Genomic DNA, 27,874 nt, shown 5'->3' on the forward strand with positions numbered 1-27,874 from the left:
TAAAATCCTACTCATGGCCTACGTGGCTTTAAATTCATTTAATTAAATTAAATCATAATTCAGCATTTTACCACCAAATAATGCTTTAAAATAAATGAAGAATTGGTAAGAAAGCAATGTTTTTTCAAGGACAAACAGTATAGTAGCAGTACTATAGCCACAAAAATTGCTCACCAAGCGCATAATAAGCATCTAACGCTAAGTTTTTTTAAAGGTCTCATATTGTAAAAAGTGAGATTTTCATGTCTTTTATATTATAAAGCAGGTTTAAGTGATATATAAATACTGTTAAACTATCAAAACGCTCAATATACGGAGAAACACACACAGCATGTATTCAGAAATTGTGCGTTTCAAACAAGCCGTCAGGATTTCTGTCCATTTGTGATGTCACAAATATTCAATATTTAGACCATAACACTGTTTTAAACGTAAACATTCTAAATGTGTCCCAGTTTATTTCCTGTTGCAGTGTATGTGAATAACATCAGCTGACAGGAGGTAAACATGGACCCAAACTGTTGCCTAGCAACGCAATTCCGTTGAAATGCACTAAAATGGAGCGTTTCAGACAGAGGGTGAATACAGGTATATTCAGGCAGACAGTATGAGGAAAGTAAAGTTTATTTTTAACATTACAGCATGTAAACATGTTCTAATAGAAACACTAAATACAAGAATGAACCTGAAAAGGAGCACGATATGGGACCTTTAAGGCTCTGGGAAGGTTTTACAAATATAAAATTCATAATGCAAAGAGTAATAATTGACCATATTTGCAGTTGGAGGTGTTTTACAGTCTCTTTTATAACGGTGGTCTTTGGGGGGAAATGCTTTTTGGGTCTGCAGGGGGTTTTATGTTCTCGTTGCGATACTGTGAGAGACCTCTGGGGCAAACTAGCACCAGATCAGAGTGTTAAATCCATGATGCAGAGAGCTGCTTTTAGACTCGTCACAGTAGGAGAAGGTGTAAACGATGAAATGAATGATGGCTGAATTCCATTTAGCTGCTTCAGCTTCAGGATCCTGGTCTGGTGCACGTTGGCTCACTGTCACGACTCACTGGGACGCTTGAAGAGAACAGAGACGTTGTCTTTTCCTGCTGTGACAAGTCAAAACGTCTGCTGTGAAAAAGGTTGATGGTGTCTTCTTCTTCTTCTTCTTCTTCTTCTTCTTAATCCTTCCTACTAAATTGTGGTCATCTGTTTGTCTAACAACCGCCGTCAGAGATCTCTCTATTATCTGATAATCAAACAGGAAGTAGGAGATGCTGTGGTAAACTTTATTTTGTTGTCAGAGACGACACCAGCAAAACCTTTTTGGGTTCAGCCAATGAGAAGAGCTCTAATCAGCTGAGATGAGTAGAAACACCTGTAAATAAAAACTGTCTAAAGAGAGAGTGTAAACATGTAGGAATAGATTCACAGTAACACAGAGAGAAAGAGAGCGCTCTAAGATAACGACATCTTAAATAAATCTGTATTATAACAGCAGGAACATTTGAAACGAGGCCTCCGGTGTAAATCAGAAGTTCTTCACACCAAGAACCAACGTAAGTCATGTCTTTATTTACTTTTCATTCTTTAAACTTTAATATTGTAAATGACTTGATGTTTTATTTGTATTTTTGCAGCACATTGAAGGTGGAGGAGGTGAGAACCGGTGAGTTATCAGTAGTTTCCTCTAGATTTATTTACCCGCTTGTTTTAAGAACAAACATATTTTGTGATAAAAACAAAAAAAAATAGCTTTTATTTTAGACTTATATAACATTTTCCAAAGCATATTTTAAGTTTCTAGATGTTTTTATTATTTTTTTAACTAATTTTAAGACCACATAAAGTGTAGTTTAATATCTTTTTCACGTTCAAACTATGACATAAGACCAGCAGGGACAACAAGGCCGACAATTATTTATTATTATAAATTAATTAATTTATTTATATCAGGTGACTGTCCGTACTTCCAAGCTGTATACAACCATCATTTTTAGTAATATAATTAACCCATTTGTGCCCACAACTGATATTTTCAATCTCCTACACAAATGTGTAGAAATTACTTATTAACTTATCGTACTATATCTAGTATTTTGTTAGTATTTTTACTATATCAAGTCTTTTTTTTTGTATTTTTATTATATCTAGTATTTGGGCACATGAGACTACTGTTCTTATTCCATTATGTTTTAGGAAAAAAACAGTAGTCCCAAATACTAGATCTAGTATGATAAGAACACGTCGGTATCAGAAACTACAAGGAGTACAATCAAGTATTTAGTATCTATGAACTCGTAGTTTCTTTTTGAGACGATGAGACTTTTGTAAATTAGATTTCAGACTTTAATACCTTTTATAAGGCCTTTTATTTCCAGGGATCTGAATTGTAACATGACTCATCTGTGCTTTTGGGTCACCATAATCAAATCTAACATGTCCCTGAATGCACCACTGAGGACCGTTTAGAAAACGCTCTCAACCTGAAAAACAACAGGTGATATTTCACAGATGTTTTTGCAGTATGAAGCACACGATGGGCTGTAAAGCATTTGTGTATTTGTGTCGTTAAAATGACAGCTTTGCTGATTTCAACTGATTTTATTTGGCTTCTTTTAACGTCCCTTTTCAAGGCACAAGCTTTATTTAAATGGTGGTGGATAGACGGCGTGAGATGATACTACAGAGATGAAACCAGTGAAATCTGCAAGTGGAAGAAGAAAAAGCTCCTGGAACACCAAAGTGACGATGCATTCATGTTAAGGTCTGTGATGATTTGCAATACATTTTTACATACAGTATATTGCCATTATTTTTCACTCAATTTGCATAAAAAGCTCAGATATTATACACAAAGGCAAAAAGAATCACTATAAAACCTAAATCAGAGCTTTGAGATCTTCTTTTAACAAGCTTTTTTAATGTCACAGAACATCTTGGTACTTTACAGCGGTCCGTCTGTCCTTAAACAGAACCTCCATAGAAAATATTGTGCATCAAAAAATATCAACAAACACGTCAAAGCAGCAACACGGAGGATTACTGTGTCCATTTATTCCCCCCACGTCTTCCAGGCAGCAATAAATTAAGAGTCAGTTAAATACAGCTGTAGAGATTGATCTGAGGACACTGAGATGACAGTTTGTACCGTGTTACGACATTCACCCACAACCTTTCTGTGTTTTCCTGTTGGTGAAATCTGCAGCTTCTCACCACAGAGGGGGGGGAAGGTACGGGACTCTGATAAAACGTCGCTGCTGCAGCAGACTGAAAGGACAGATTGACAGTCACATGTCCATGTGTGTACTGAGCATTTTAAATCATTAAAATAGAAACGTTTAAATGTAGAACTGTCCGTAAAATGTTCTTTCAGTCGGCTCGGGCCGTGCAGTTTCATTACAGAGATTATTGAAATCAGGATCATAGCTTATTGCTGCAAGAAGATAACGTAGCAGATAGACGTTGTGATGTACGCGCCGTCACTACGGATGTATTATAGGAACTGGACACCAGACAAAGTTTTCCATGTTTACCTTTACCTGCTACACTTTCTCTGACGCCCATGTCTATTATGCATTATAGACATACGTATAATGCGTTATAATCTGCTTATAGCACTGTATAATTATAGTTATAAAGCACGAGCACGACAAGCTTTGATTTAATTTTTATTTTTTTACTTTACTTAAGTGTCTTATAATTAGCTTGTGATATTATATCTGCCTGTAGCGCAGGGATTTCATTACTTCACTTAAAGCACCCGATGACCACTTAGAATGATCACATTATAATACATAATAACAGTGATTATAATAGTGATTATAATGCATAATAACAGTGATTATAATATATAATAACAGTGATTATAATGCATGAGAACAGTGATTATAATGTATTACAACTATGGGAATTATAATACAATATGATCCTTGCAAAAGAAAGTCAGTGAGTCACCAGCAATTATGAAGTTTTATGATACTTGACCTTATAAGTCATTATATAAAATGCTTTATCATGTTTTGTTGTTATTGTTATAAAGCATTATGAATATTTATGACTATAATTATACAGTGCTTATTATATATATAATTATAATGCATTATAGACATGAGCGTCATAGAAAGTAGGGGTGTAAGAAAATATCAAAACACTTGAATATTGCGATTTTATGTTTTGTGAATTGATTCGCAAAAACTTGATTTTATTTTATTTATTTTTATTTTTAAATAATAGTTAATGTGCAAAGATTGGTGGCAGACAACGGTTAAATGTTGTGTTGTAATCTATCTGCAGCCATTCGACTCTTCATCCACGCCAAAGTAAACTTATACCGGATGTAGCCGTACGGCACAAAAGTAAACATTGTTTAAACTTTATATGCCAGATGGTGGTGCGTTTATACGGTGATTGTTTTGTGATGCGTATAGTATCGCAATATATTGAATAGTAACCCCTGTATCACGATACGTATCGTAACGCCAGATTCCTGCCAGTCGACAGCCCTAACGGAGACAAAACCCTCTTTATACAAAGAGAAATAACGGAACCATGTTTGCTGTTTCAAGGCGTCTTTTCAATAGTTTATAGACTTTTATGATGGAAGCTTATGCCGACAGGATTTATTTTGTTGTTGCAGTACTGAGAGTGACCAGCGGCTGCGTGGCGGCGCCGTATCCAGCTCTATGAACACATCCATAATGTCTTGGTAAACGCTCCGGGAAGTTGTGGACACACACATTTCTTCTTCTGCTGCTGCGGGTATTAAGGCCTTTAGAAAGATCATTGGCATCAATTCATTCAGGAGTTTCTACCAGATTTGCAAAAGAATAATAATTAAGTTAAATTAAAGGTGCAGTGTGTAGGATTAGCAGAAATATAATATTCATAACTGTGTTTTCTTCAGTGTATAATCAACTGAATCGTTGTTGTTTTCATTAGCTTAGAATGAGTCCTTCATATCTACAGAGGGAGCGGGTCGTCTTCACGGAGTCCTCCATGTTTCTAGTCCAGAACGGACAAACCAAACTCTACAGAGAGACTTTAACGTTGTTATGTTACCTGAAGGCCACCGTAGTTCTCCGACACGCTTGTGAAGCTGCGGTAATGTGAGCCGCAGAGTGCTAAACCGTGGTACCGCCAGCCGCCGACTGACTTCCGTTGCTCCTAAAGGTCCAGACACACCAAGCCGACGGCCTAGTTTTTACGATTCAGTGTGTTGAATCGGCGGCGGCGCCCGTCGGTGAGAGAAATCACTCAACGAATCAGTGCACGAGAAGAGAAACGGAAGTGAGGAAAGCAAGCCAACGAGTAAAGTCAAGATGGTTCTCATTGTTCATCTTCATCTCATTTGATCGTTCCAGATGTTTTCACAGCAACATGAACATCTGGAATGAAGCTAAGCGGTGAGTGAGTGGTGTGAAAACGGTCGTCAGACGCCGCTTTGTTTCATGCACGCATCATAACGGCTTGTTTATCTGCCAAGGATGCATCGATACCACTTCTTATCAGACCGAGTACAAGTACGTACATTCGGCTGTCGTCTTTGTGGTGTGTTCAAGTGAAACTTGTTGGTCAGAACAAAGGCGACGTGAGGTGACTCAACAGTTCTGTGATGTCTGCTTGGTGTGTCCGGGGCTTAAAGTAGTGTTATTATGGTATGGATGACCTCTGAGCGAGGCGAACAGCGTTACCACGGTTTAGCACTCGGCGGCTCACGTTACCGCAGTCTTGGAAATCTGCAATCTGCTACCACACCACTAGATGTCACTAAATCCTACACACTGCACCTTTAAGTATGACTGGGGACATGGGAGTGTGTCCTATTGGCTTCACTCCATCGAAGAGGTGCAGAACTAACAGACGAGGTTTCCACAACAACGTTAAATAGGTAAACAGAAATTAACTGCTGTAAACAAACCATCCTGCCTCCTGAAGCACTTCTCACTAAACCAGCTTTAGCAGTCCGTGTTCAGAGGGGATCCTCGGTTTCACTTCACACCGCAGCTTTAGAGACACGTTGACTTCCATCCAGCGAAGAAGAAGCTACAGAAGAAACCTGGGTGAAAGGTGTTGAGTGTTTTTAAATCCCTGTCCCACCCAGTAACAGCAGTAGTAGATCCTCCGTCATAACGTCCTGCAGCCGGCGGGTCTTTATGGCACAAAAGAAATAAACTAACAAGGTATAAACAGTACTGCTCCATTTCTTCTTCTGTGGTTTGGATCCCAGCTCCAGAGCCCAGTTATCCATCCACCTCTCCATCCATCCATCCAGGCTTTTACTCCGGCCGAGGGAAGGTGACCACTTCCTGTTTCCCTCCCCCGTTGCTCGGCATCAGTTGTTATGGCAACAGGAGTAGAAATATGAGTCTTTCTTCTGGCCCAGGTCCACTCCCAATTCCTCCGCTGAAACACAGGAACACACTTTATGATCAAGAGCTTGTGGTTTAGAGCAGCAGAAGGAAAACCTGCCCCTCAGATACTCCGTTAGATTCACATTACTGCATTACCTTGGTTTGGATTAAACTAACAAGATATAACATGTTATCAGGGAGCTTTAGAGGTGCTGCTCGGTTGTTTCCTCGTTTCCAGTCTTTATGCAAAGCTAAGCTAAGCTAAGCACCTTGCTTGATATTTAGCGTTCAGCTTTGAGAGCGATATCGTCAACATAGTGACTGAATCTAGTAAAGGTCGATAAAAACGAATCCCGTCGTGTCTTTTCGATCTCGGGAGCTGTGAGGCTCAGAACGTTTTACAGCTCGTTGTAAATCTAAAATCTAAAATCAGAACCTGTTTATCTTTTCAATCAGTTCGAGATGTGTCTGTAATATTTGTTGCAGCATCACGGTGGTTCCGTTGAAGTTAAAGAGGAAGTCTTGTGTTTTTTCACCGCACCATTGATAAAGCCTTTAAAATCTAATTATTGCAGAAGATCATGATGAGTGTGATGAGTTTCTACTTGACGTTAAGGGTTAATGAGTCCCACTGTAGATGCCTGTGATGTAGGTTTTGGTGTGTAAAGAGGTCGGTATGCTTCAAAATCCCCCTCATAAGATTACATGAATGATTGATATGTGAATAAAAGCACTCACGTGTCATATACTGGAAGGCAGTGCTGTTGTAATCCTCGGCTACTTTCTGGAACAACTCATCTGTTAATCAGAAGAAGAATCAGTTTCCATCATGATAAAAACACGTCCACTCACATTCATAATATCTGATTCATAACCAGCAATCAGTTAGTTTCTAACAAGCAGGATGTTTGATCAGACAGAGAGGCTCTAAAACCCTTCATCCATTAAGCTGCGTGTACTTTTACCATTACCGTATCTATTCTATGGCAGAAAGTCTGCTTTTCTCTATATATATATTTCACCTGTTGGCCAAATCAAACTCAGCCGTTGAGACTTTACGTGCTTGAAAAGTTGCCCAGATTTGCCAATATCAAGATTTCTGAGGGAAAACCCACTTCCTCAACTGACAGACGGTGAATAAATACATCCCATCGCAGCCAAGCGCCCGTTTTAAATGCAGGATGACTGAAGGTGTGACTCACCCACGTTGTTTCCTGTTTTACTGGAGGTCTCATAATGCAGAGCACCGATTTCTGTGGAAGCAAAAGCAACACAGTGAGGGTTAAACGTCACGTTGAGAACGGCAAGTTGAGAACGTCTACAAGAACCTTTAATGGTCTTAATTGTTCCCCTAATATCTCAGACAATAATCTCAGAGATGTCCATTACTCCAGGTCAAAAGATGAACTCTGTTAACGCAGCTAGAAGGTAAAGTCTGAACTGGTCCTGCAGAGTTCACCAAGTTACATCTCAGACTTTAAGACCTTTTTAACACCAGACAGAACGCAACTTTATACCCGTTTAACAGTCTGAAAGTCTGATGGGAAACCAGTAGGGACGATTTCACCAAGCAGTATAGAACAACTATTCCTAATAATAGAATGAATGAAATCAAAGCAACCTGACATAAGGCTGCACAATTAATCGAATGATTGAAGACGCCCGGTATTCAGCTGTCTCATATATTAGATCACACATGTGCAGCCGCCACGGGATGGTTTTTGTCGGCACACGGCGGCACAGTCTGCCGTCTTCGTCGGACACACTGACATTTGGTGGTGGTGTGACGAACGCTGTCAGACAACAACGGGCAACAGTAGAAGTGAAGTCGACCATCTGCCGACTGTCGTCGCACCATAAACCTGTGACTCCTCTGAGGACGGTCAAAGTAAACACACTCTCTCCTCTCTGTAAGAAAAAGCTCAAAAATGCCCCAACCTCCCAGGTTCCTTCTTCTAGCTTCTCTAATGTGAAGAGTTGCTGGTTCTGTCTTCTAGGATATTGAACTATTTGGTTTGGAACTGAAGCTGTTTGAATTGGGGAGTTGTGATGGAGACTGTAATTACCGTCAGCAAAGTCCTGAGCGTCGTGGTAGTCGATTTGACGCAGGCTCCGATCTCCTTCGATCAGGTCGCTCTTAGTGCCGCACAGGTAGATCTTACAGTGCTGGAGGACACAACGCAGACACAACACCACGTTACTGAGTTTGTTTGTTTTTAAATGTGTCTGCTGGCATCTAATGTTTGATCAGATTTATAATCTTGTTTCTTTATTCTTTGATCAGGTATTGCCTGTTTTTAAATCAATCATTTTGTCATTAGACTGCTAGAGTTCTCGTTGAGTTCTTTTGTTAAATGAATACAGGATTTTGTAGAAAAGCATTAATATTTTTCAAAATATAATTTTGGTGTCGGTGCCAAAACTTCGGTCTCCGATCGACAACAAAACAAACTTTGACTGCTCGTGTATTCTTCACTAGAGCTTCATGAATAATGGCGGCGTAGGGTAAAACATATATTTAACTTTAGACTAGAATAGCTCTCTTACTTCCTCACAGTTCTGCAGCTCCTTCACCCAGAACCGAGCTCTCTGGAAGCTGCTGCTGTCGGTCATATCTGAAAGTCACAAATAATAAGAAGCTATGTAAATAAACACAACGCTGCATAAAGTGCACACAAGGAGAGCGATATCAAAACTAGAATCCACAGCTAATCTAAAGTGATAAACATTAATTTAAAAGGAAACTCTGAAGTGAAGGATTAACAGTAAAACAAACAGAAACAACTAAACCGTGACCAAATCTCCAGAAGCTGGAAGGTGAAGAAGATGTTGAATAAATCATGACAGCAGTGGGAGGAATCTGCTGGGGAATGACATCAGCTATTTTCTATAAAGAGACCAGCTAAGTAATGTGGAACAGAGACGTGAAACCATTTTATTAGCATCAAGGAGACCCTAGAAGTCTTCATCATCACACTGGGATTGTCTTCATATCTTCTGTGAGCTCTGATCCTCTCAGGGATCAAACTGTTCATCTTCACTCTTATCCACATCTTGACTCATTCATTTTCACGGGGACTCTCCTCACTTTTACATCCGGCCTTGAGCCTCGAGCCTCAGCACTGATTGTGAGAACGTACTCTCCGCTGACACGCTCCAAAACGTGTTTATTTGAATTAGGGATGCACCGATATCAATACCAGTATCGGGTCCGATACTGTGCTCATGTACTCGTACTCGCAAAACGGCTCCGATACAACGGCACCGATACCACTTTACAGCAGCGTGACGTTAACCTCTCGTCACCATCTTTCGGGTCCTATCGCACGCGCTCACGCTCCACCTCCCCGACGGTGCGGGCGAGACGGGCAGGTGGTGATCCCGACCCCGCTGGGCCGGGATCCCACCTCAGCCGACGCGCGCCGGCCCTCACTTTCATTGCGCCACGTGGTTTTGCTATCACCCTCTGACTTGCCGTGCGTTAGACTCCTTGGTCCGTGTTTCAAGACGGGTCGGGTGGGTTGCAGACATCGGCGCAGACCCCTGGCGCCTTTTACGTGGACCGAGCCCCGATCTGGGGGCACGACGCGGTTGGGGCGCACTGAGGACAGTCCGCCCCGGTGACACTTTGTCCACGGCCCCGGGAAGCACCTTCACCCCGAGCCTTTCCAAGCCGACCTAGAGCCGGTGGCGGCGCACCGCCTCGTATGCGGGACTCCCCAGCCTGCCGTGTATCGCTCACACCCTCCAGCTGGCTGTTAACGAGGCTCTTTAGACACAGAGAAGTACTCGTATCGGTACTCGGTACTGGAGAGTACCCAAATGTAAGTACTTGTACTCGGTCTGAAAGAAAGTGGTATCGGTGCATCCCTAATTAGACTCATTAGGCCTCACCATGATGTAGGGGTGCAGAGTCCAGCGGCACAAAAACACACACAGACGTAGCTTGAGAAAAGTCAGCCAACATGGAACTACGAGCTAAAACCAAAACAAATTCACCTGATATAAGCATCAGCGGCACAGAGTTCAGTTCCTCATCGAAAGCACCATAAATAATAACCATGTGCATTCAGTTCTGTATGTGGTGAAGTTAATTTAGAAATGCATCCAGCTGTACGCAAATATTAAAAAACCTCCGATGTGATTGTGGAGTTATGCCACCTGAACGCTGTGAGATGAGGAGCAGAGTAGATTTACCGTAGCAGACCAGCGCTGCGCGGGCTCCTCGGTAGTAGATCCTGCTCATGGCTTCGTAGCGCTCCGATCCCGCGGTGTCCTGAGTGAGACAGACAGGAAAGACAAACACTCAGATCCATCTTCCAGCTTCCTGTTGAACTCACATGTAACGTCTCTGCTGTTGTTTATCTCAGATCTGATGTTAGAATGGACGACATTCCTACAACCCCCATGCAGGTTCAAATGCTGTGTAATCCTCAGTGTGACGAACTCTGCAGCTCCACGCTCATTTCCACTAGTAGTAGGAGTCATTTATTCTGGTCCTTATTAACAATTTCCCAAAAAGAATACAAATAAAATAAATACAAATCAAATTCCATTAAGGTATTAAATTAAAGGGAAAACCTCAGCTGGTTCTTTTAACTCTTATTTACTCTAATTCACTTTAATTGCTTATTTTCTCACACATTTTTCTCCTCTCTGAGTCTAATGGATATCCAGCTGTAGGGTACTGTAATAACCATGGTCATGCATTTATAATGTATCCAGCACACATAATGACAAGTGGAACGCATACATACCTTTCAACATCAGATGTATGATAAAAGACAACTTCATTCATTTAATTTAAATTAGATTTCAAGTTTATACAATGACATTATGTTTGATTTTACTTTAACCACATCTCCTCAGAACAAATCTAAATAATTAAATAATCTAAATATTTATACCATTTAGTGCTTACTGGAAACTTTAATTAAAAAAAAGAAGACCATGGATAAAAACATTAGTTCTGAGTTTATGTGCAAAGCTGGAGAGTATTTAATATGTACAGTAGTGGCTTTGTTGAATGCAACCCTTTTAGTCAACGGAAACACAGATCCTAACGCTTCTCTACAACAACTTCTACTGGAAAATAAACTGTGGATGCTGTATGCTATTATTTAAAGCACAGTATAAGAATGGAAGAAGAATGTGTGGAATAAAAAACAGAACGATATCTCTGGTTCTGCTGCATTTATTTTAATCCTTTTTTTTTTTATCAACTGTCCATCTTGAGTCCGACAGCGTTAGAAGAGTACAACGCTAAAATCAGTTGCTAAGTTGTGTCACTGACTCAGTTCACAGACTCAGATTCAGATCAGGTCGCCTCTAACTCACCCATATTCCCAGAGTGATCACTTTCTCTCCCACCTGGATTGGTTTGGCAACAAAAGCAGCACCGATAGTCTGTGAGGAAGAGAAAACCAGCATCAGACACTCGAGGATGGAAATGTTTGATCGTCCCTGTAGACTATGGGAACTCTCAGTCTGGACTTTAGGTCGGAATATTGACCCTTGTTCTACACTATAATAACCCTTTATAACCCTAACACCTTAATAAAGTTATGACTTTATTTTCGTAATGTTACGACTTTTTTTCTTTTAATGTATCGGGCTCACACCAAACCGTGACTTCTGTGTACCTGTACTCCCTTAGTCTGAACACTTTCCAAAGCCGCTGTATCGCTTTAACCAACTGTCAAGTTCTAGAAACATCAAACCGTTTGTTCTTAAAGAGGACACGAGAGAGAAGCATGTCTGAATAGCTCTAGCATTTAATATGTAAGACTCTAACAGAAATGCTTGTCTAATGCAGCGTCTGCTTAAAGAAACATACCGAAACATTAGAGCACCAGTTTCTGTGAGTGCTTCTGTGCTTTCAGATGATCACAGCCTCGGGCCTGATTACCACGACCTCTCCCGGGATAAATATAATAATAACGGTTCCTTTCATCAATGGAAATTGAAGCCAAGCAGCTGACACTCACGTTCTGGTACGGGCCGACCAGGAAGCGATGATGGACGTATCTCTCCACCAGGCTGGTCTTCCCAACGCTCTCCTTTCCCAGCATCACCACTTTGGCGTCCACACGCATTGCACTCATGGTGACTGGAGGGTGGAGGAAAAGCCCCGGACGAGACCGCAGCAGAGCAAACAGGAGGAGGAGGAGGAGGAGGGTTAATGTACAAGGCTGCTCAGTGTGCTGTGTGATGAGAAGACAGGATACACAACAAATGACTGGCAATAGTAATGAAGTCATAGATACCATTGGCATGCATTTAAAACAATACAAACCTGGGGTTTTATTAGAATAATCATAAAAGTCCATAATTACCAAATTGTAAATTTTCTGGGATGTTTTACAAATCTTTCTACTTCCTCTTAACATCTGTTTCATCTGCAGATAATGTCATGTATTTATTCTAACTCACCTCCGTAAAGAATCTTCATACAAATTACATGAAAGTGAAACCAAACTGTAACTGCCACAACTTTCTCTTTCTTTCTCCAAACTATAAATTAAGACTGCCACTAAAGAATATGTCAAAAACATAACAGTACATGCCTGTTACTCCTCCAGTCTGAAATATCTAGTAAAGTATTCACTTTATAAAGATATGAACAGTGAACAGTCGGTGGTATCCTCTACAGTCGGTCACATCTTTTACTGCTCCGTAAAAATACTCAAGATTTCACAAAGTACAAAATGTACTTAAAATATCAATGTAAAAGAACTGGTTGGGCAGAATGGTTCCTCTCAGAGTTATATTATTATATACAAGTTAGTCATATTAATGGAATATCGCTGTGGTATTACTACTGTGGTATTACTACTGTGGTATTACTACTGTGGTATTACTACTACTGTGGTACTACTACTGTGGTATTACTACTGTGGTATTACTACTACTGTGGTACTACTATTACTACTGTGATATTACTACTACTACTGTGGTATTACTACTACTGTAGTAGTACCACTACTGTGGTAGTGGTACTACTACTGTGGTATTACTACTGTGGTATTACTACTACTGTGGTACTACTATTGTGGTAGCTGTGGTATTACTACTGTGGTATTACTACTACTGTAGTAGTACCACTACTGTGGTAGTGGTACTACTACTGTGGTATTACTACTGTGGTATTACTACTACTGTGGTACTACTATTGTGGTAGCTGTGGTACTACTACTGTGGTATTACTACTGTGGTATTACTACTACTGTGGTACTACTATTACTACTGTGATATTACTACTACTACTGTGGTATTACTACTACTGTGGTACTACTATTGTGGTAGCTGTGGTATTACTACTACTGTGGTAGTGGTATTACTATTACTACTGTGATATTACTAATACTGTGGTATTACTACTGTGGTATTACTACTGTGGTATTACTACTACTACTGCAGTGCTACTACTGTGGTATTACTACTACTGTAGTAGTACTACTACTGTGGTATTACTACTACTGTAGTAGTACTACTACTGTGGTAGTGGTACTACTACTGTGGTATTACTACTGTAGTGCTACTACTGTGGTATTACTACTTTTCACTGCAGTAAAGCTGCTTCTTGTTCCTCCAGCAGTGTGTGATGATAACCTGATAACCTGATAACCGGTTCTGTTCTTCCAGCAGTGTGTGATGATAACCTGATAACCTGATAACCTGATAACCGGTTCTGTTCTAACAGAAACACGAGCTGAAGCTAAAACAACAACATGAACCTGTTAGCATAACAAGCTAACTAACACATGAACACTCACCTGGTGGCTTACAGGTAACAGGTAACAGTTAACAGCTTCACTCAACAGATCTGCGTCCACATACCAAACCGAACCGAACCGAACCGGGACTGGCATCCGTGTTTAGTCAGCCGTGCTCTAAAGTACCGGTACCGACAGACCGCTGGTCCTGCCTCTCCGGGCTGCTGTGAGCTTCTGTTGCGCAACGGCTGGAACGTTGCAACAACAACAGGTTCCGGTTACCGGGAGCTCTATATTCCGGTAATAATCCCGGTTAACGGACGGGTTGAGCTGGTCCCGGAGACAGAGCTGGTTCTGAGGAGGAGCGGAATCTCCATCTGAGCTTTGTTTGTTTGGGTGGGAACTAAAGAGAAGGCGGGTTTACCAGGAGACGGGAAGTGACCGAATTAAGTGTGACACTCACACCGGATGTGTGGGACGCGTAAAAGAGACCGCGGTGGATGTGTGGCCATCTTGGTCAGGGCAACTGGTCCAGAACTGTCAGAATATAACTCTCATTAGACCGGATTGGAACCAGAGCAAGATGCCTGACTCGTGTTCAGCTTGGGGCTGTAAGAACCGACGCACAATCCAAACCAAAGCTCTGGGAATTACCTTTCACAAGTAAGAACAAATTGGTCATTATAACATTGAGGGCTAACTATAGTTGGCCAACAGACTCATATAGGTAAATATATATATATATATATATACATGGTTATTTTCTATTTGTTTACATGACCCCTGGTATGTTTTGTTACTTTATTTAATTTTTATGTTTATCTTGTCATTTGCTTTAATGTATATTCAGCTATGTATCTCTTCAAATTGTTTTTGTGCATCATTGTGTTGTTCACTGATTAAACAAGTAAGAACAAATTGGTCACTATAACATTGAGAGCTAACTAGTTGGCCATCAGACTCATAGCAATAATGCCTGCTAGCTGTGGAAGCTGAGACTTTATAAGAAGTCATACAGTATAAACTAAGTTGCCCATAATTGAGATCTACATCTATATTGGTGTTTTTTTCTCCAAACATCCATTTATATGAGGAGCTACTAGTTTCGGCTGAGCGACTATTATGAAGCAAAAAACTATTGAAAACTTTGAGACTTTGCTTCTAATTTAAAGGTCCCATATTGTAAAAAGTGAGATTTTCAGGTCTTTTATATTATAAAGCACATTTAAGTTTTCTCACACTTTGCAGGTTTCCCAAAGCGAAAGAGCTGAGGTTGCAGTGGGACACAGCTGTAAGAAGGGAAGGTTTTTTCACCAAAAAGTACGCTGTTGTCTGCAGTGAACACTTCCGACTGGAGGACTTTGATAGTACAGGTCAGACTGTCAGGATTAGAGATGGAGCTGTACCGATTGCCGTCAGTTTCCCGACTCATCTCAAAAGAGTTAAGTGTATCACCATAAGGATTTGATAGCTAGTCTGCGTCACACCTTGCTGAAAGTGTTTTTGTAGTTGTTCTTTATGAATGTTTAGGAATCAATGATATATTGTCTGTCACATTATGAGATACTTAAACTGTGTTTTTTTTTTTCTTCCACTTTAGCCAATGACAACCAGGACAACACAAACCTCAAAGAGGGCTGCAGAGAGCCTGTCAGTGAAGACTGAACCTCTGCCTGATGTTGTGAGTATTTGTACTAGCTCTGCTATGCCCCAAACAAAATGCGCTTTATACATGTTCACAGAATGCTCCTAAAACTTGAATGATATCGGCATGTTATCGGAAAATCCTGCATACGGAATAAGGCCTAATTGGGAATATCCAAACAGATATTTAAACCTAGTTTTTAAGTATTTTTTCTCCCACTTTAGCCAGTAACAACCAGGAGTATACAAACCTCAAAGAGGGCTGAAGAGAGCCGGTCAGTGACTGAACCTCTGCCTGATGTTGTGAGTATTTGTAGTAGCTATACTATACCCCAAACAAAATGTGCTGTAAAAATGCCAAAGAATGCTCCTAAAACCTTAATAATATCGGTATATCCCTACTACATTCAGAATGTCTAAATGGAATATGCCGTTTACATCACCCGGATCAAATTCGTAATATTGTCATATTTGTAATAATAGTAGAATATTAGTGTGCATGTAAACATAGTTAATGATATATTGTGTATTACTTTGTGAGATACTTAAACCTAGTTTTTAAGTATTTTTTTCCTTCCACTTTAGCCAGTGACAACCAGGACAACACGAGTCTCAAGGAGGGCTGAAGAGAGCCGGTCAGTGACTGAACCTCTGCCTGATGTTGTGAGTATCTGTACCAGCTGTGACTGTACATTTATGTGTAAACATGTATGAAGTCCTGTTAGCGAGGTAAGAGCCAGCACTATTATGGTCACGTCCAACATTACACGAAATATCGCCTCATTAGTCCCGCCTCACAAAGGAGATAGAGAGCCTAAGTCCTGCCCCTTCGGGTGGACCCCATGGGACGTTATTTTGGAAAAAGAAAATCCCTGTGTCTGAGTGGACAAGGTGTAAGAAAGCGGGTCAGCTGATAGTATATTGTACTAGCTATGCACCAAACAGCTGTGAGTGATGCAATATAAACATGACTCAAACCATTTTCTCTCTACCAGGACCACACCTACGCGTTGTCTGCATCTCCCGAGGATCTGAAGGTCAGACTCAGTGAAGCCTTGGCGAGGGTGGAGAGTCTGGAGCGACAGGTGAGGAACCTGAAGGACCGAGAACGGAGGGCGAAGGCCGCGCTGCACGGCCTTCTGAAGCATCTGAGAGGGACGCTCCCACCACCTCGCTCGGTAGTGAAAGGAGGACGTAACGTGATCAGGACCAAATGTAGAAAGAAGGCCATCAGGTAGAGCTAAGGTTCTTTTACACTTTTACTCCGACCATGGATCAGTCTGTTGTGTTGTTTAGTATTAATATATGCTGCTTTTCATGCCATATTTTTAAGAGGAAAGCCGTTCACTGCTTTAACTGTTCAAAATATCACTTAATTGGTCATATTTGAATCATATTGAGGACTTTTTGTTCCTCCTCATGTTTTTTTATTTTTTATTTTGTAGCATAAAAGGACTACATTGTTGTACAGTGACAATAAATGAACATTGACTCTTGTAATATTTGGAGTATTATTGCACAAGATACACAACATTACTTTTTCGAAGCGTCATGCACCAAAAGGTGTTTTATGGTGTTTTTGTAAATCCCTTTTTAATTTGAACTCTTTATTGATGGATTAATATTTCATTTGTAAATTCTCTTTTCATAATTCTTCTTTTTATTGCCCATTACAATGTCAAATAATGAAATACTTTGTAATTTTGTACATTTATTCATAGATTAATAAATTAATTTGTAAAACACATTAATGTAACATGATGTTACATAAATGCAGATTTTTATTATTTTTTACAATTAGTTATTAATCAATTAAATGCTCTATTACTATTTACGTAACTCTTGAGGCCGAGACCTGGAGAACTTGGCTTTATGGATGTGAAATTTCCCCAATAAAATGAATAAATTGACAGTCTTCTGTATTAATCTATCTAGAGTTTAAAATACATGATACAATATCTATTTATCCATCAATCCATCTAGATATGGTAGTGGCTACAAGGGAACCAGCAAACTGGGGAAACTCTCACGAGATGGTTAAGGTTAGGCATTGACCTCGAATAGTTGCGGTTAGGAAAGGTCAGGGGTCAGCAACCTTTGCTATCAAAAGACACATTTTAGGCAAAAAAAAAAAAATCTGTCTGGAACCGCAAAACATTTGATCATTGTGATGAAGGTAACACAGTTTATAGTCTAAGTATATAGAATATAAATCTAATGCAGTGAGGGCCAAAGAGACAATGTACTACGGACTATTAGGGCCACATTGAGGGAAAAAACATCTGAGATTTACAGAATAAAGTCATAATATTATGAGAAAAAAGTCATTATGTTACGAGAATAAAGTCATAACTTTACAAGAAAGAAGTTGTAATATTACAAGAATAAAGTCATAACTTTACAAGAAAAAAAGAAAATAACATGTAAAATTACTACTTTATAATATTATGACTTTATTCTCTAAATCTCAGATTGATTTATTTTTCCTCAATGTGGCCCTAATACTCCATCGTACCATAGATCTACAACAATGATAAGTAAAAATGAAAATGTAAACAAAAACAGTTATGCATTTACATGTTTAAAAGGTTGCTGACCTCTGGTCTGGGTCTTCGAGCAGAAAGTCTCGCGAGAGTTTCTTTAAAGTTTTTGCAGACCTCAGAATCTGATTGGTTGAACCGTTAACGACGCCTCTCAGGCTGCGGCTGTGATTGGTTGAGGACCCCTGAGCTCCCGCCCTCCACACAGAGAGCAGAGACAGAGGAGCCAACATGGCTGAAGCAGCAGCAGCAGAAGGAGAGTTAAGTTCTTCTGGAGGGATCTTCACGGAGATCTTCACGTCCCCGTTGAACCTGACGCTGCTCAGCCTGTGTCTGTTCCTGCTCTATAAGATCTTCCGCGGTGACAGAGCTCCGCAGCTCGGTGAGCTGGAGCCTCAGCTGCCCAAACTGAAGAAACGAGACTTCACCCTCCAGGAGCTAAAGCCTTATGACGGACTGCAGGACCAGCGGATCCTCATGGCCATCAACGGGAAGGTGTTCGACGTGACCCGGGGGAAGAAGTTCTACGGGCCAGGTAACCGAGGAGCCGAGCGGTAGCCTCTAACCGGAGCTTTAACGGTTAACGGTACAGGTTAACGGTTGACCTGTTCTGTCTCTCTCCGTGTTTAGAACGCCACCAACGGTCACTAACGGTCGCTCGCGTGAGCTGGCCGTTAACTTTTTAAATTCAAAATGAACAGCTGTTTTGATGATGTCATTGCCAACTAGAAGTCGTTAAAGTTGGTTTATAGTAAAGTTAACTAGTATAACTACCGCCACACCCCCCCTCTAGAGGTCCAGCTTCACAACAGAGGAACCACAGATCGTCTATGAAACACGTTGAGTCACTCCGGAGAGAAAACAAGCTGACCGCCATGTTTTTCACAATTAATAATTAACCGTTTAACCGTTAACCGACATTAAACATGTGATCATTGTGATGAAGGTAACACAGTTTATAGTATATGAGTCTAATGCAGTGAGGGCCAAAGAGACAATGTACTACGGAGTATTAGGGCCACATTGAGGGAAAAAACATCTGAGATTTACACAATAAAGTCATAACTTTAGAAGAGAAAAAGTTGTGATATTACGAGAATAAAAGTTGTAATATTACGAGAATAAAGTCTTAACTTTAGAAGAAAAAAAGTCGTAATATTACGAGTTTAAAGTCATAATTTACGAGAAAAGAAGTCGTAATATTACGAGAAAAAAAGTTGTAATATTACGAGAATAAAGTCATAATTTACGAGTAATAAAGTCATAATATTACGAGAAAAAAAGTTGTAATATTGGGAGAATAAAGTCATAATTTACGAGAAAAGAAGTCGTAATATTACGAGAAAAAAAGTTGTAATATTACGAGAATAAAGTCATAATTTACGAGTAAAAAAGTCATAATATTACGAGAAAAAAAGTTGTAATATTACGAGAATAAAGTCATATTACGAGAAAAAAAGTCGTAATATTACGAGAATAAAGTCATAACATTACGAGAAAAAAAGTCGTAATATTACGAGAAAAAAGTCATAACTTTAGAAGAAAAAAAGTTCTGATATTACGAGAATAAAAGTTGTAATATTACGAGAATAAAGTCATAATTTACGAGGAATAAAGTCATAACTTTAGAAGAAAAAAAGTCGTAATATTACGAGAATAGTCATAATTTACGAGAAAAAAAGTCTTAATATTACGAGAAAAAAAGTTGTAATATTGGGAGAATAAAGTCATAATTTACAAGTAATAAAGTCATAATATTACGAGAAAAAAGTCATAACTTTAGAAGAAAAAAAGTTCTGATGTTACGAGAATAAAAGTTGTAATATTACGAGAATAAAGTCTTAACTTTAGAAGAAAAAAAGTCGTAATATTACGAGAATAAAGTCATAATTTACGAGAAAAAAAGTCATAATATTACGAGAAAAAAAGTTGTAATATTGGGAGAATAAAGTCATAATTTACGAGTAAAAAAGTTGTAATATTACGAGAATAAAGTCATAATTTACGAGTAATGAAGTCATAATATTACGAGAAAAAAAGTTGTAATATTACGAGAATAAAGTCATAATTTACGGGGAAAAAAGTTGTAATATTACGAGAATAAAGTCATAACATTACGAGAAAAAAAGTCGTAATATTACGAGAATAAAGTCATAGTATTACGAGAATAAAACATGTTTTAACAGAGTAAAATCAGAGTAAAACATGTATTCTCTGAAATAAGAATGTGCCCCGTCATGCTTCGTAGTTTCTGATTGCTGGAAACAGACCGGAGTTGGACCTCTGTGTTTTTTATATATGATCTCAGATAGCAACCTCTGTTCAGTGTAACCTCTGACCAACATCTGATATCTCACCTCATTCACAGTTTACTGCAGGTCAAACCCTGCAGACTGAACTCCTGCGTTGGTTTGTGTTGTTAAAGGAATGTATCTGATTTATAGTGAGTCCATGGACAGAAGGTTTTGTGCTCAAGGACACTTTGATAGCACTCATGGCTGTTGAAGGCTGCTGAAGGCTGTTAAACCTGTAATATTAAGGGAGCTTTGGTACAGATATAAAACGACACAGTGATACCCTTTTTTCCAGAAGGCAAATTCCTCAAATACTGAATGCCGTGTTAACACAAGCAACCATACAAGAACTATAATACAGTCTAAAAATGGCAAAATATATTTATTTTATCATATCAATGAATGAGTAAACATTTTGCGCTGCATCGTGTAATTTAAATAAGTAAATAGTTATCAATAAATTGAAGAAAAAAGATGTAGAATAATAATAACAATAATAATAATTATTATTATTATTATTTACATCCCTGAAATAGTTGCTCTTATTTTTAGACTTTTTTAGACTCTTATTTTATTTTTATTTTTATTTTTTTGTTGTAAAAACAAACTTTTTGCTGACACAGATGACACAGTGTTACCTTTTTTTTCAGAAGCCAAATTCCTCAAATACTGAATGCCGTGTTAACACCAGTAACCATCCAAGAACTAGAATACAGTCTAAAAATGGCAAAATATATTTATTTAAACTAATGAAAGAATGATTAAACATTTGCACTGCTTTGTGTCATTTTGTAGAGTAAATGCTATCAATAAATTGAAGAAAAATTATTATTTAAAATGATTATTATTATTATTTACATCCCTAAAATAGCCACTCTTATTTTAAGACTTTTTTATTTTGTTTTATTTTATTTTATTTTTTCTTGGTGCAAAAACAAAACAGTAGTGACTTTGCAGGTACAACAACGATAGAAGCGGGGAAAGAAAAAAAATGCATTTAAAGGATAAAATAATAGTCTGAATAAAGCGTCTTTTAACCATCTAGATGAAAATATATTCAGTCTGCTGCAGGATTAAAAAAGATTTCTGAGAGTGTAATTATCAGTTATATACATGCATTATATGATATATGCTTTTAATGCAAAATAAAGCAGTTCTATTGTTTTTGTGATGTATAAAAGGACACCAGTCATTTCCGGTTACCTCGATAGGAAAAAAATCTTTTTTTATCTTGCAGCAGAGAAAATGGATTCCCAGCTCAACATCAGGCTACTAAGAGAGAACATCTCATGTAAAATAAGCTCAGACTGATCAGTTCTCAGCAGTTTTGCTGCCGTTGTTGCTGCTGCATTCACTCAACTAACCGTGCATCTTTACCGTCTTGCAGAGGGGCCGTACGGCGTGTTTGCCGGCAGAGACGCCTCCAGAGGTCTGGCTACGTTCTGCCTGGAGAAGGAGGCCCTGAAAGACGTACACGACGACCTGTCCGACCTGAACGCCATGCAGATGGAGAGCCTCTCCGAGTGGGAGAGCCAGTTCACCTGTGAGTATGAGATGTGACGGCATCACGTTTACACGCTACTGTAAGGGATTTACAAATGGAACAGGTTTGGTTATTAGCTAATTTAATAAATATTATTCATAGAATTATTATTATTAATAAGAATTATTAATCATCATTAATAATGAACGGGGCACCACCCTGGAATCAGGGACCAATAACCAAAACGTTAATCCAGTCTCATAAGGGGATTGTTCACTCCAAATGCCAGTATTTAAGCACTACTTTACACTTAGGAGATGAACGGTGAAGGGTGAATCCGAGCACTAACTCTCATAACCAGCCGTTATTACAATATGAATGCACAATAAACACAGACAACTGCTATTTAAAATAAGACCATTTATTTAAATACAGTGATCTTAATCAACAATAAACACTCTAACAACATTAATCTAAATCAACAGTTATTACAGCAGTAATTACTAATTAACAACACTTTTAATAAACAAACGGATATTCTACAATGCAGCTCTAAGCACTAAACTAGAATTAAACAAAACACAAAGGCAAAAGAAAAGGTGTGTGCGGGAGAGAGAGAGATGTAGGTGTAAGAGAGAGAGATGTGTGTGTGAATGCAAATGTGTATATGTGTGGTGTGGGAGGAGCAAAGGACACCCTAAGTGGACGTAACCACTTGCGTGGTGACGTCACGCGAGGGGGGGGGTTTGCTCGAACGTACAGATCACGCACAAACGGGGTGTGACTCCCACGTGACCTGTAAGGTAATGAGGTGAGCCTATGTGAGGAGGCGTGTGTGTGTGTGCGGTGTAGGGAGGAGCAAAGGACACCCAAAGTGGACGTCACCACGCAAGTGGTTACGTCACGCGAGGGGGGGGGTTTGCTCGAACGTACAGATCACGCACAAACGGGGTGTGACTCCCACGTGACCTGTAAGGTAAGAACGTGAGGAGGCGTATCTACGTGTGTGCGTGTGTGGGAGGAGCAAGGGAAACCCCGAGGCGGCGTCACCGTCACGAGGGAGGAGTTGCTCTGGTGGCGGTAGCGCCACGGAAATTACCGACTGGTACGAACGGGAGGTTTAAGTCCCGCGTGTCGGCAAAGTGTTTGTTTGTATGTGGTAGAAGTGGAGGGAAAGAAAGGCGGGGGCGCCTTAAAACAGTATCACAGTAAAACAGTAAACACCGCAGCAGCAGGAATCCTAACTGCCGCATGAGAGATGTACTAGCTGGGTTATTATCACTCAGATGCTCGGCAGGCAAACTCACGTTAGCCAGCCGTGCACTGGTCTTTCAATAATAAACTACAGCTACAGATCTTCACGTTTAGCAGGAGCTAACACAAGGAGCACACAGTAATCAGACAGTCAGCAACAGTAAACAAAGCAACATAAACAAGCAAAGCAAAGCAAGTTAAATAAACAAAGCAAACGGACGGACTCGGCGGTCCGTACGTTCAGTATAAATCAACAATAGTTATTAACTTATTGGAATATACAATCTCACTAGTCTCTGCCCAGGCACAAGCCTCTTACTGGAATCGCTTCTTCGGAGCGATAGTGGGGTGGATCTTCGTTAATTGGTCCGGCGGCTTCGTGCTGGCTCGGACAATAACGGGCCGTTATGGAGCTCGTCAGCTGCTGAACGGCAGGCTGGACCTCCGTGTGGCAGCGGAGGGGGAAGCAGCCAGAAATGAAGGAAAGGCGGTGCGCTCGTTTCCTTTGATGAAGAGCGGTTGTCCTCGGCTTCCTTGGTGAAGCCGGGCTGTAGTCTTCCTTCTGCAGGGATGTGGATCAAAGTCTGATGGACACAACATTATCTTAACTCGTCCAGCGAGGTCAGAAAATGTGGCTCGGTCTTAGGTGAACGCTGAAGCGTGGGGTACCGTGTTGGGTTTGCAGTGGAAAAGGGCCGAGCTACTCAGGTAGCGTGCTTTTATCTCTTGAGATAGTGGGCGTTTCCCCGGAAAAGGCCCACTTTTCCTGTTAGCCTCATCCAATGGGTCTGCTCCCGTTTGGATTCAACTGAGATCTCGCGTGAAGACGCGAGATTTCATGAGCTTGACCGTTGGGTCCCCTGCTGTGATCAGGCTTCTGGTTTCCCATGTAGGCCAAGGCTCTTTGTCTCGTGAGGTCCCTACACTACTATCACCACGATGAATCACACTCTGGTAAAACTCCATGTTTGCCTTGGATTTGATCAAACCTGACCGACGACTGAAGAGCTGAAAACATCAGATGTGTGTGGAGCGAAGAGGAGACTGTAACCTTCCTCACATTAATACATCAAACAGAAATGCCATATTTACATCATGTTTTCTAAATTTTTTCCACCATTTGAGGTTTGACTGGAGTTCTTTTAATGAGAATAAGCTCCAGCTGCTGAACCAACTCCTAATACAGCATTTACATAACAGTAGTGGATGGAAACATAAATGCAAAAATTCACATTTGTTTCGTGGATTTTCTGAAAATTTGGTTAAAATTTTCACTACATTTGGATGAAAACTTGGCTAAAGTCTCTTATTTTACATATTTTCATTAGGGCTGTCAATCGATTAAAATATTTAATCGCGATTAATCTCATGAGTGTTCATAATTAATCACAAATTAATCGCACATTTTTAAGCTATTTAAAATGAACTTTACGGGGGAGATTAGTCAAGTATTTAATCCTCTTATCAACATGGGAGTGGACAAATATGCTGCTTTATGCAAATGTATGTATATATTTATTATTGTATATCAGTTAACAACACAAAACAATGACAGATATTGATCCAGAAACCCTCACAGGTACTGCATTTAGCATAAAACAATATGCTCCAATCAGAACATGGCAAACTGCAGCCCAACAGGCAACAACAGCTGTCAGTGTGTCAGTGTGCTGACTTGACTATGACTTGCCCCAAACTGCATGTGATGATCATAAAGTGGGCATGTCTGTAAAGGGGAGACTCGTGGGTACCCATAGAACCCATTTACATTCACATATCTGGAGGTCAGAGGTCAAGGGACCGCTTTGAAAATGGACATGACAGTTTATCCTCAACAAAATTTAGTGTAAATTTGGAGCGTTATTTAACCTCCTTCAAGACAAGCTAGTATGACACGGTTGGTACCGATGGATTCATCAGGTTTTCTTCTTTAAGTACCTTCACTCTAGCTTTAAAACTGAGCCCACTACACCCTAACAATCGCAAGTTGCGTTAATGTGTTAAAGAAATGAGTGGCAAATTTGTGTTAATGTGTTACTATCACATTAACTTAGTGACTATTTTCTTGAAACATCAGACAACAAATTAGATATTTAACTTTATGACTCAGGTAATGAGAAATGATGTTAGACGAACAAGCTATATAACATAACGCAGTGTCCTTGAATCTCTTTCTGAGAATTGGTCGTCGGAGGATGAAAATCATTTTCTTATTCTCTCTTTTCTTTGTCCTCCTCCATTACAGTTAAGTACGACTACATCGGCAAGCTCCTGAAGCCCGGAGACGAGCCCACAGAGTACACCGACGACGAGGAGGTGAAAGACAAGAAGACGGACTAGAAAGTGAAGAGTGAAGAAGACGAGGAGAAGATGATAAATGCCTTAATGTTTGTAATTCTGATGCCTGTTTCCTCCTATTAGGGCCAATTTCCTCTATGTATTCTAGTACCTGTGTTAAAAACAGATCCGTAGGTTGTATAGTGGAGGATCGACAACTCGGACCAATGACGGTTAAATGTCCTGTAGGTGGAGAAAGAAGAAGAAGGAGATAATCCACAGCTCTGTCGGACACTTTGTTAATATCGCTGCTGATGATCGCAGGTTGGACACATTCCTTCCTTTCATCCAAACTTCGGCTCAGCTCACATTTAAAGAATTATCTCAGGAAGTAGTTTCACTCAAAATTAACTCAAATATATATTGAGCGTCTGGAGCCAGACGGCAGATTTAAAGAAAAATAAACTTCAGAAATCAAGGCTGAAAATAACACTGCTAAACAGATGTCTTTAAGCACTTTCTCTTGATTAAACTGTTCCAACCATATTTACTTTATTTACAATTATATAAGGTTTGAACTGGTCTCAACTGTTTTCTGTTCGCTTCAAACAATAAGAGGACGATAACGTACTGATGTTTTGTAAACCCATCAAATTTATCTGCTGGTCTGAATTCTACGACTGCGTATCTGAGCTATTCACAGAAGCGGGGGAGGGAGAGTAATATATATTCCAAGAAAAAACAATGAATTTCCAGGATTAAAATCGTAAATTTACGAGAAAGAAAATTTTGATATTCTCTGAGATTAAAGTGGTAAATTAATGAGAAAGAAAACTTGGATATTTATGATTTGAATCTTGGAAATTATGAGGTTTTTTTCTCTGAATATTGCCCTCCTCCCCCAGCTCTGTAATTATTAGTTTTTTTTCCTACAATAGCTCTAATACGCCATCGTTAAACTCTCCTGTCCGTTGATACATTTGTCTGATTTTCAGTGTTAGTTTCTGTTGAGAGCCACTTCTCTCTAACTAATCCTGAGATTTTGGGCAGATTTTCAGATTCTAAATCTCATAATGACAATCCAGGTTGTTTGTTGCAGAGCACCAGATCCCAATTTTATAATCCATAAACCATTTAAGTCATTTATTATTATAAATAATACAAAAGAAATCTCTGGTTTCAGATTCTCAAATATAGAATTTGCTGTTTTTCTTTTGCTTTACAAAATTATAGTTTTAATTCCATTCAGATTTTGGACTATAGGTCGGTTAAAACAAGTAGTGTGCAATGATTTCTTTCAAAAAACTAAATGCAGAAAATTATAAAATTGGTGCACGGTGCAGAGAAAAAGTGTCAAAGTACAAAAGAAATGCTTCACTTGTAAAACACTAGAAAGGCCAGGCTGCTGCCCGTTAAATTTAATTTTAGAAAATTAAAATTTAATTTATTCCCCATCAGCTAATGGTTTGTTTTTGACACTAAATCCATGATGGAAAATCATCAAACATTTATTGTGAGGCCTGATGCTCAAAGTCGTGTCAACTAGATAATAATTAAAAACTTACTAATCGGAGCATTTTTCAGCAATATTTCACAGTCCCACAAGTTCCCACAGATTTTCTCCAACAAATGTGTCCGTGACGTGCTTCAGAAACTTTAATTGCAAGGAAATATTTTTAATAATCCTGAATTTATATGGAACAAGTTAGTTTTAAATGTGTTAAATCATCTGTTAATATTTTCTTCATGCCACGCTGTAAAAAGTAAAAACTGGAGATATCAGACACATTCCACAAAAACACATTCATTGAGGGAATATTTACAATATGCATGTATATACATAAACTAAATGTCATAATCCTGAAAATGATATTTTGATTTAATAAAGAAATCTACAAAATGAAGTCTGTTGTTTATTTGAATACCTTTTATAGGACTTTTATTTATTATGTAATGACAGAAAATAAATGACATAACATGCAATTAACATATAATATTTTGGTTGATTGGACACAGTATACTCTAAGCTGAAATCACATACTTAAATAATATATGTACTATGAACTATATTAAACTTAATGAGCATATTAAGTACCTTGTACGAAACATATATGTATATAGTATGTAATTAATATTACTACATCATTTTTTTTATTCTCACAATATGACTCTAAAGGTTATTAAAGCATCTCCCATATTATTATTATTATTATTATTATTGCATTATTATTATACACCATATTATACTTTACTATATTATATTATACCATATTACATTTGATATTCTACGTTATACTGCTGTATATTATTATTATGTTAAT

The 27,874-nt window shown here is 39.2% G+C and overlaps 3 protein-coding genes across 11 annotated transcripts; 2 read left to right on the top strand and 1 right to left on the bottom strand.

Annotated features, from left to right (window-relative positions):
* Nucleotides 1–2,894: 2,894 nt before the first annotated feature.
* On the bottom strand, nucleotides 2,895–18,424 carry rab24 (RAB24, member RAS oncogene family). 7 transcript variants are annotated; one of them, XM_074611761.1, is made up of 9 exons: nucleotides 18,303–18,424; nucleotides 12,334–12,455; nucleotides 11,684–11,752; nucleotides 10,544–10,622; nucleotides 8,894–8,961; nucleotides 8,413–8,512; nucleotides 7,549–7,599; nucleotides 7,085–7,144; nucleotides 2,895–6,398 (listed from the first exon to the last, which is right to left on the bottom strand). In XM_074611761.1, exons 2-9 carry the CDS (start codon nucleotides 12,448–12,450, stop codon nucleotides 6,328–6,330), a joined length of 615 nt encoding a protein of 204 aa, XP_074467862.1. In that variant the 5' UTR covers nucleotides 12,451–12,455; nucleotides 18,303–18,424; the 3' UTR covers nucleotides 2,895–6,327. The 7 variants fall into 7 exon arrangements, with proteins under 7 accessions (XP_074467862.1, XP_074467860.1, XP_074467861.1 ...); XM_074611759.1 differs by having other exon boundaries at nucleotides 12,334–12,549; XM_074611760.1 differs by lacking the exon at nucleotides 18,303–18,424 and adding an exon at nucleotides 14,186–14,475.
* On the top strand, nucleotides 14,571–17,452 carry LOC141753266 (THAP domain-containing protein 6). Of its 3 annotated transcripts, none has more exons than XM_074611752.1 (6): nucleotides 14,571–14,724; nucleotides 15,310–15,502; nucleotides 15,662–15,742; nucleotides 15,931–16,008; nucleotides 16,291–16,368; nucleotides 16,701–17,205. In XM_074611752.1, the coding sequence occupies exons 1-6, from the start codon at nucleotides 14,645–14,647 to the stop codon at nucleotides 16,941–16,943; spliced, it is 753 nt and encodes a 250-aa protein (XP_074467853.1). In that variant the 5' UTR covers nucleotides 14,571–14,644; the 3' UTR covers nucleotides 16,944–17,205. The 3 variants fall into 3 exon arrangements, with proteins under 3 accessions (XP_074467853.1, XP_074467854.1, XP_074467855.1); XM_074611754.1 differs by having other exon boundaries at nucleotides 14,591–14,724; nucleotides 15,400–15,502; nucleotides 16,701–17,452; XM_074611753.1 differs by lacking the exon at nucleotides 15,931–16,008.
* Nucleotides 18,425–18,476: 52 nt separating the features above from the next.
* pgrmc1 (progesterone receptor membrane component 1) lies at nucleotides 18,477–27,457 on the top strand. The gene is made up of 3 exons (XM_074611762.1): nucleotides 18,477–18,780; nucleotides 21,927–22,082; nucleotides 25,522–27,457. Exons 1-3 carry the CDS (start codon nucleotides 18,477–18,479, stop codon nucleotides 25,614–25,616), a joined length of 555 nt encoding a protein of 184 aa, XP_074467863.1. The 3' UTR covers nucleotides 25,617–27,457.
* Nucleotides 27,458–27,874: the final 417 nt, after the last annotated feature.

This window comes from Sebastes fasciatus, chromosome 16 (genome assembly GCF_043250625.1).
Source record: "Sebastes fasciatus isolate fSebFas1 chromosome 16, fSebFas1.pri, whole genome shotgun sequence".
Lineage (NCBI taxonomy): Eukaryota > Metazoa > Chordata > Actinopteri > Perciformes > Sebastidae > Sebastes > Sebastes fasciatus.

Coding starts and splice junctions, on each gene's coding strand:
- rab24 (XM_074611755.1), bottom strand. Junction 8,962..10,543: donor CGCAGCGCTGGTCTGCTACG/GTAAATCTACTC, acceptor TGTGACTTTCAG/ATATGACCGACAGCAGCAGC. Junction 7,145..7,548: donor TAAAACAGGAAACAACGTGG/GTGAGTCACACC, acceptor TCTGATTAACAG/ATGAGTTGTTCCAGAAAGTA.
- LOC141753266 (XM_074611752.1), top strand. CDS start 14,645: ATGCCTGACTCGTGTTCAGCTTGGGGCTGTAAGAACCGACGCACAATC. Junction 16,009..16,290: donor CTGAACCTCTGCCTGATGTT/GTGAGTATTTGT, acceptor CTTCCACTTTAG/CCAGTGACAACCAGGACAAC. Junction 16,369..16,700: donor CTGAACCTCTGCCTGATGTT/GTGAGTATCTGT, acceptor TCTCTCTACCAG/GACCACACCTACGCGTTGTC.
- pgrmc1 (XM_074611762.1), top strand. CDS start 18,477: ATGGCTGAAGCAGCAGCAGCAGAAGGAGAGTTAAGTTCTTCTGGAGGG. Junction 18,781..21,926: donor GAAGAAGTTCTACGGGCCAG/GTAACCGAGGAG, acceptor ACCGTCTTGCAG/AGGGGCCGTACGGCGTGTTT. Junction 22,083..25,521: donor GTGGGAGAGCCAGTTCACCT/GTGAGTATGAGA, acceptor CCTCCATTACAG/TTAAGTACGACTACATCGGC.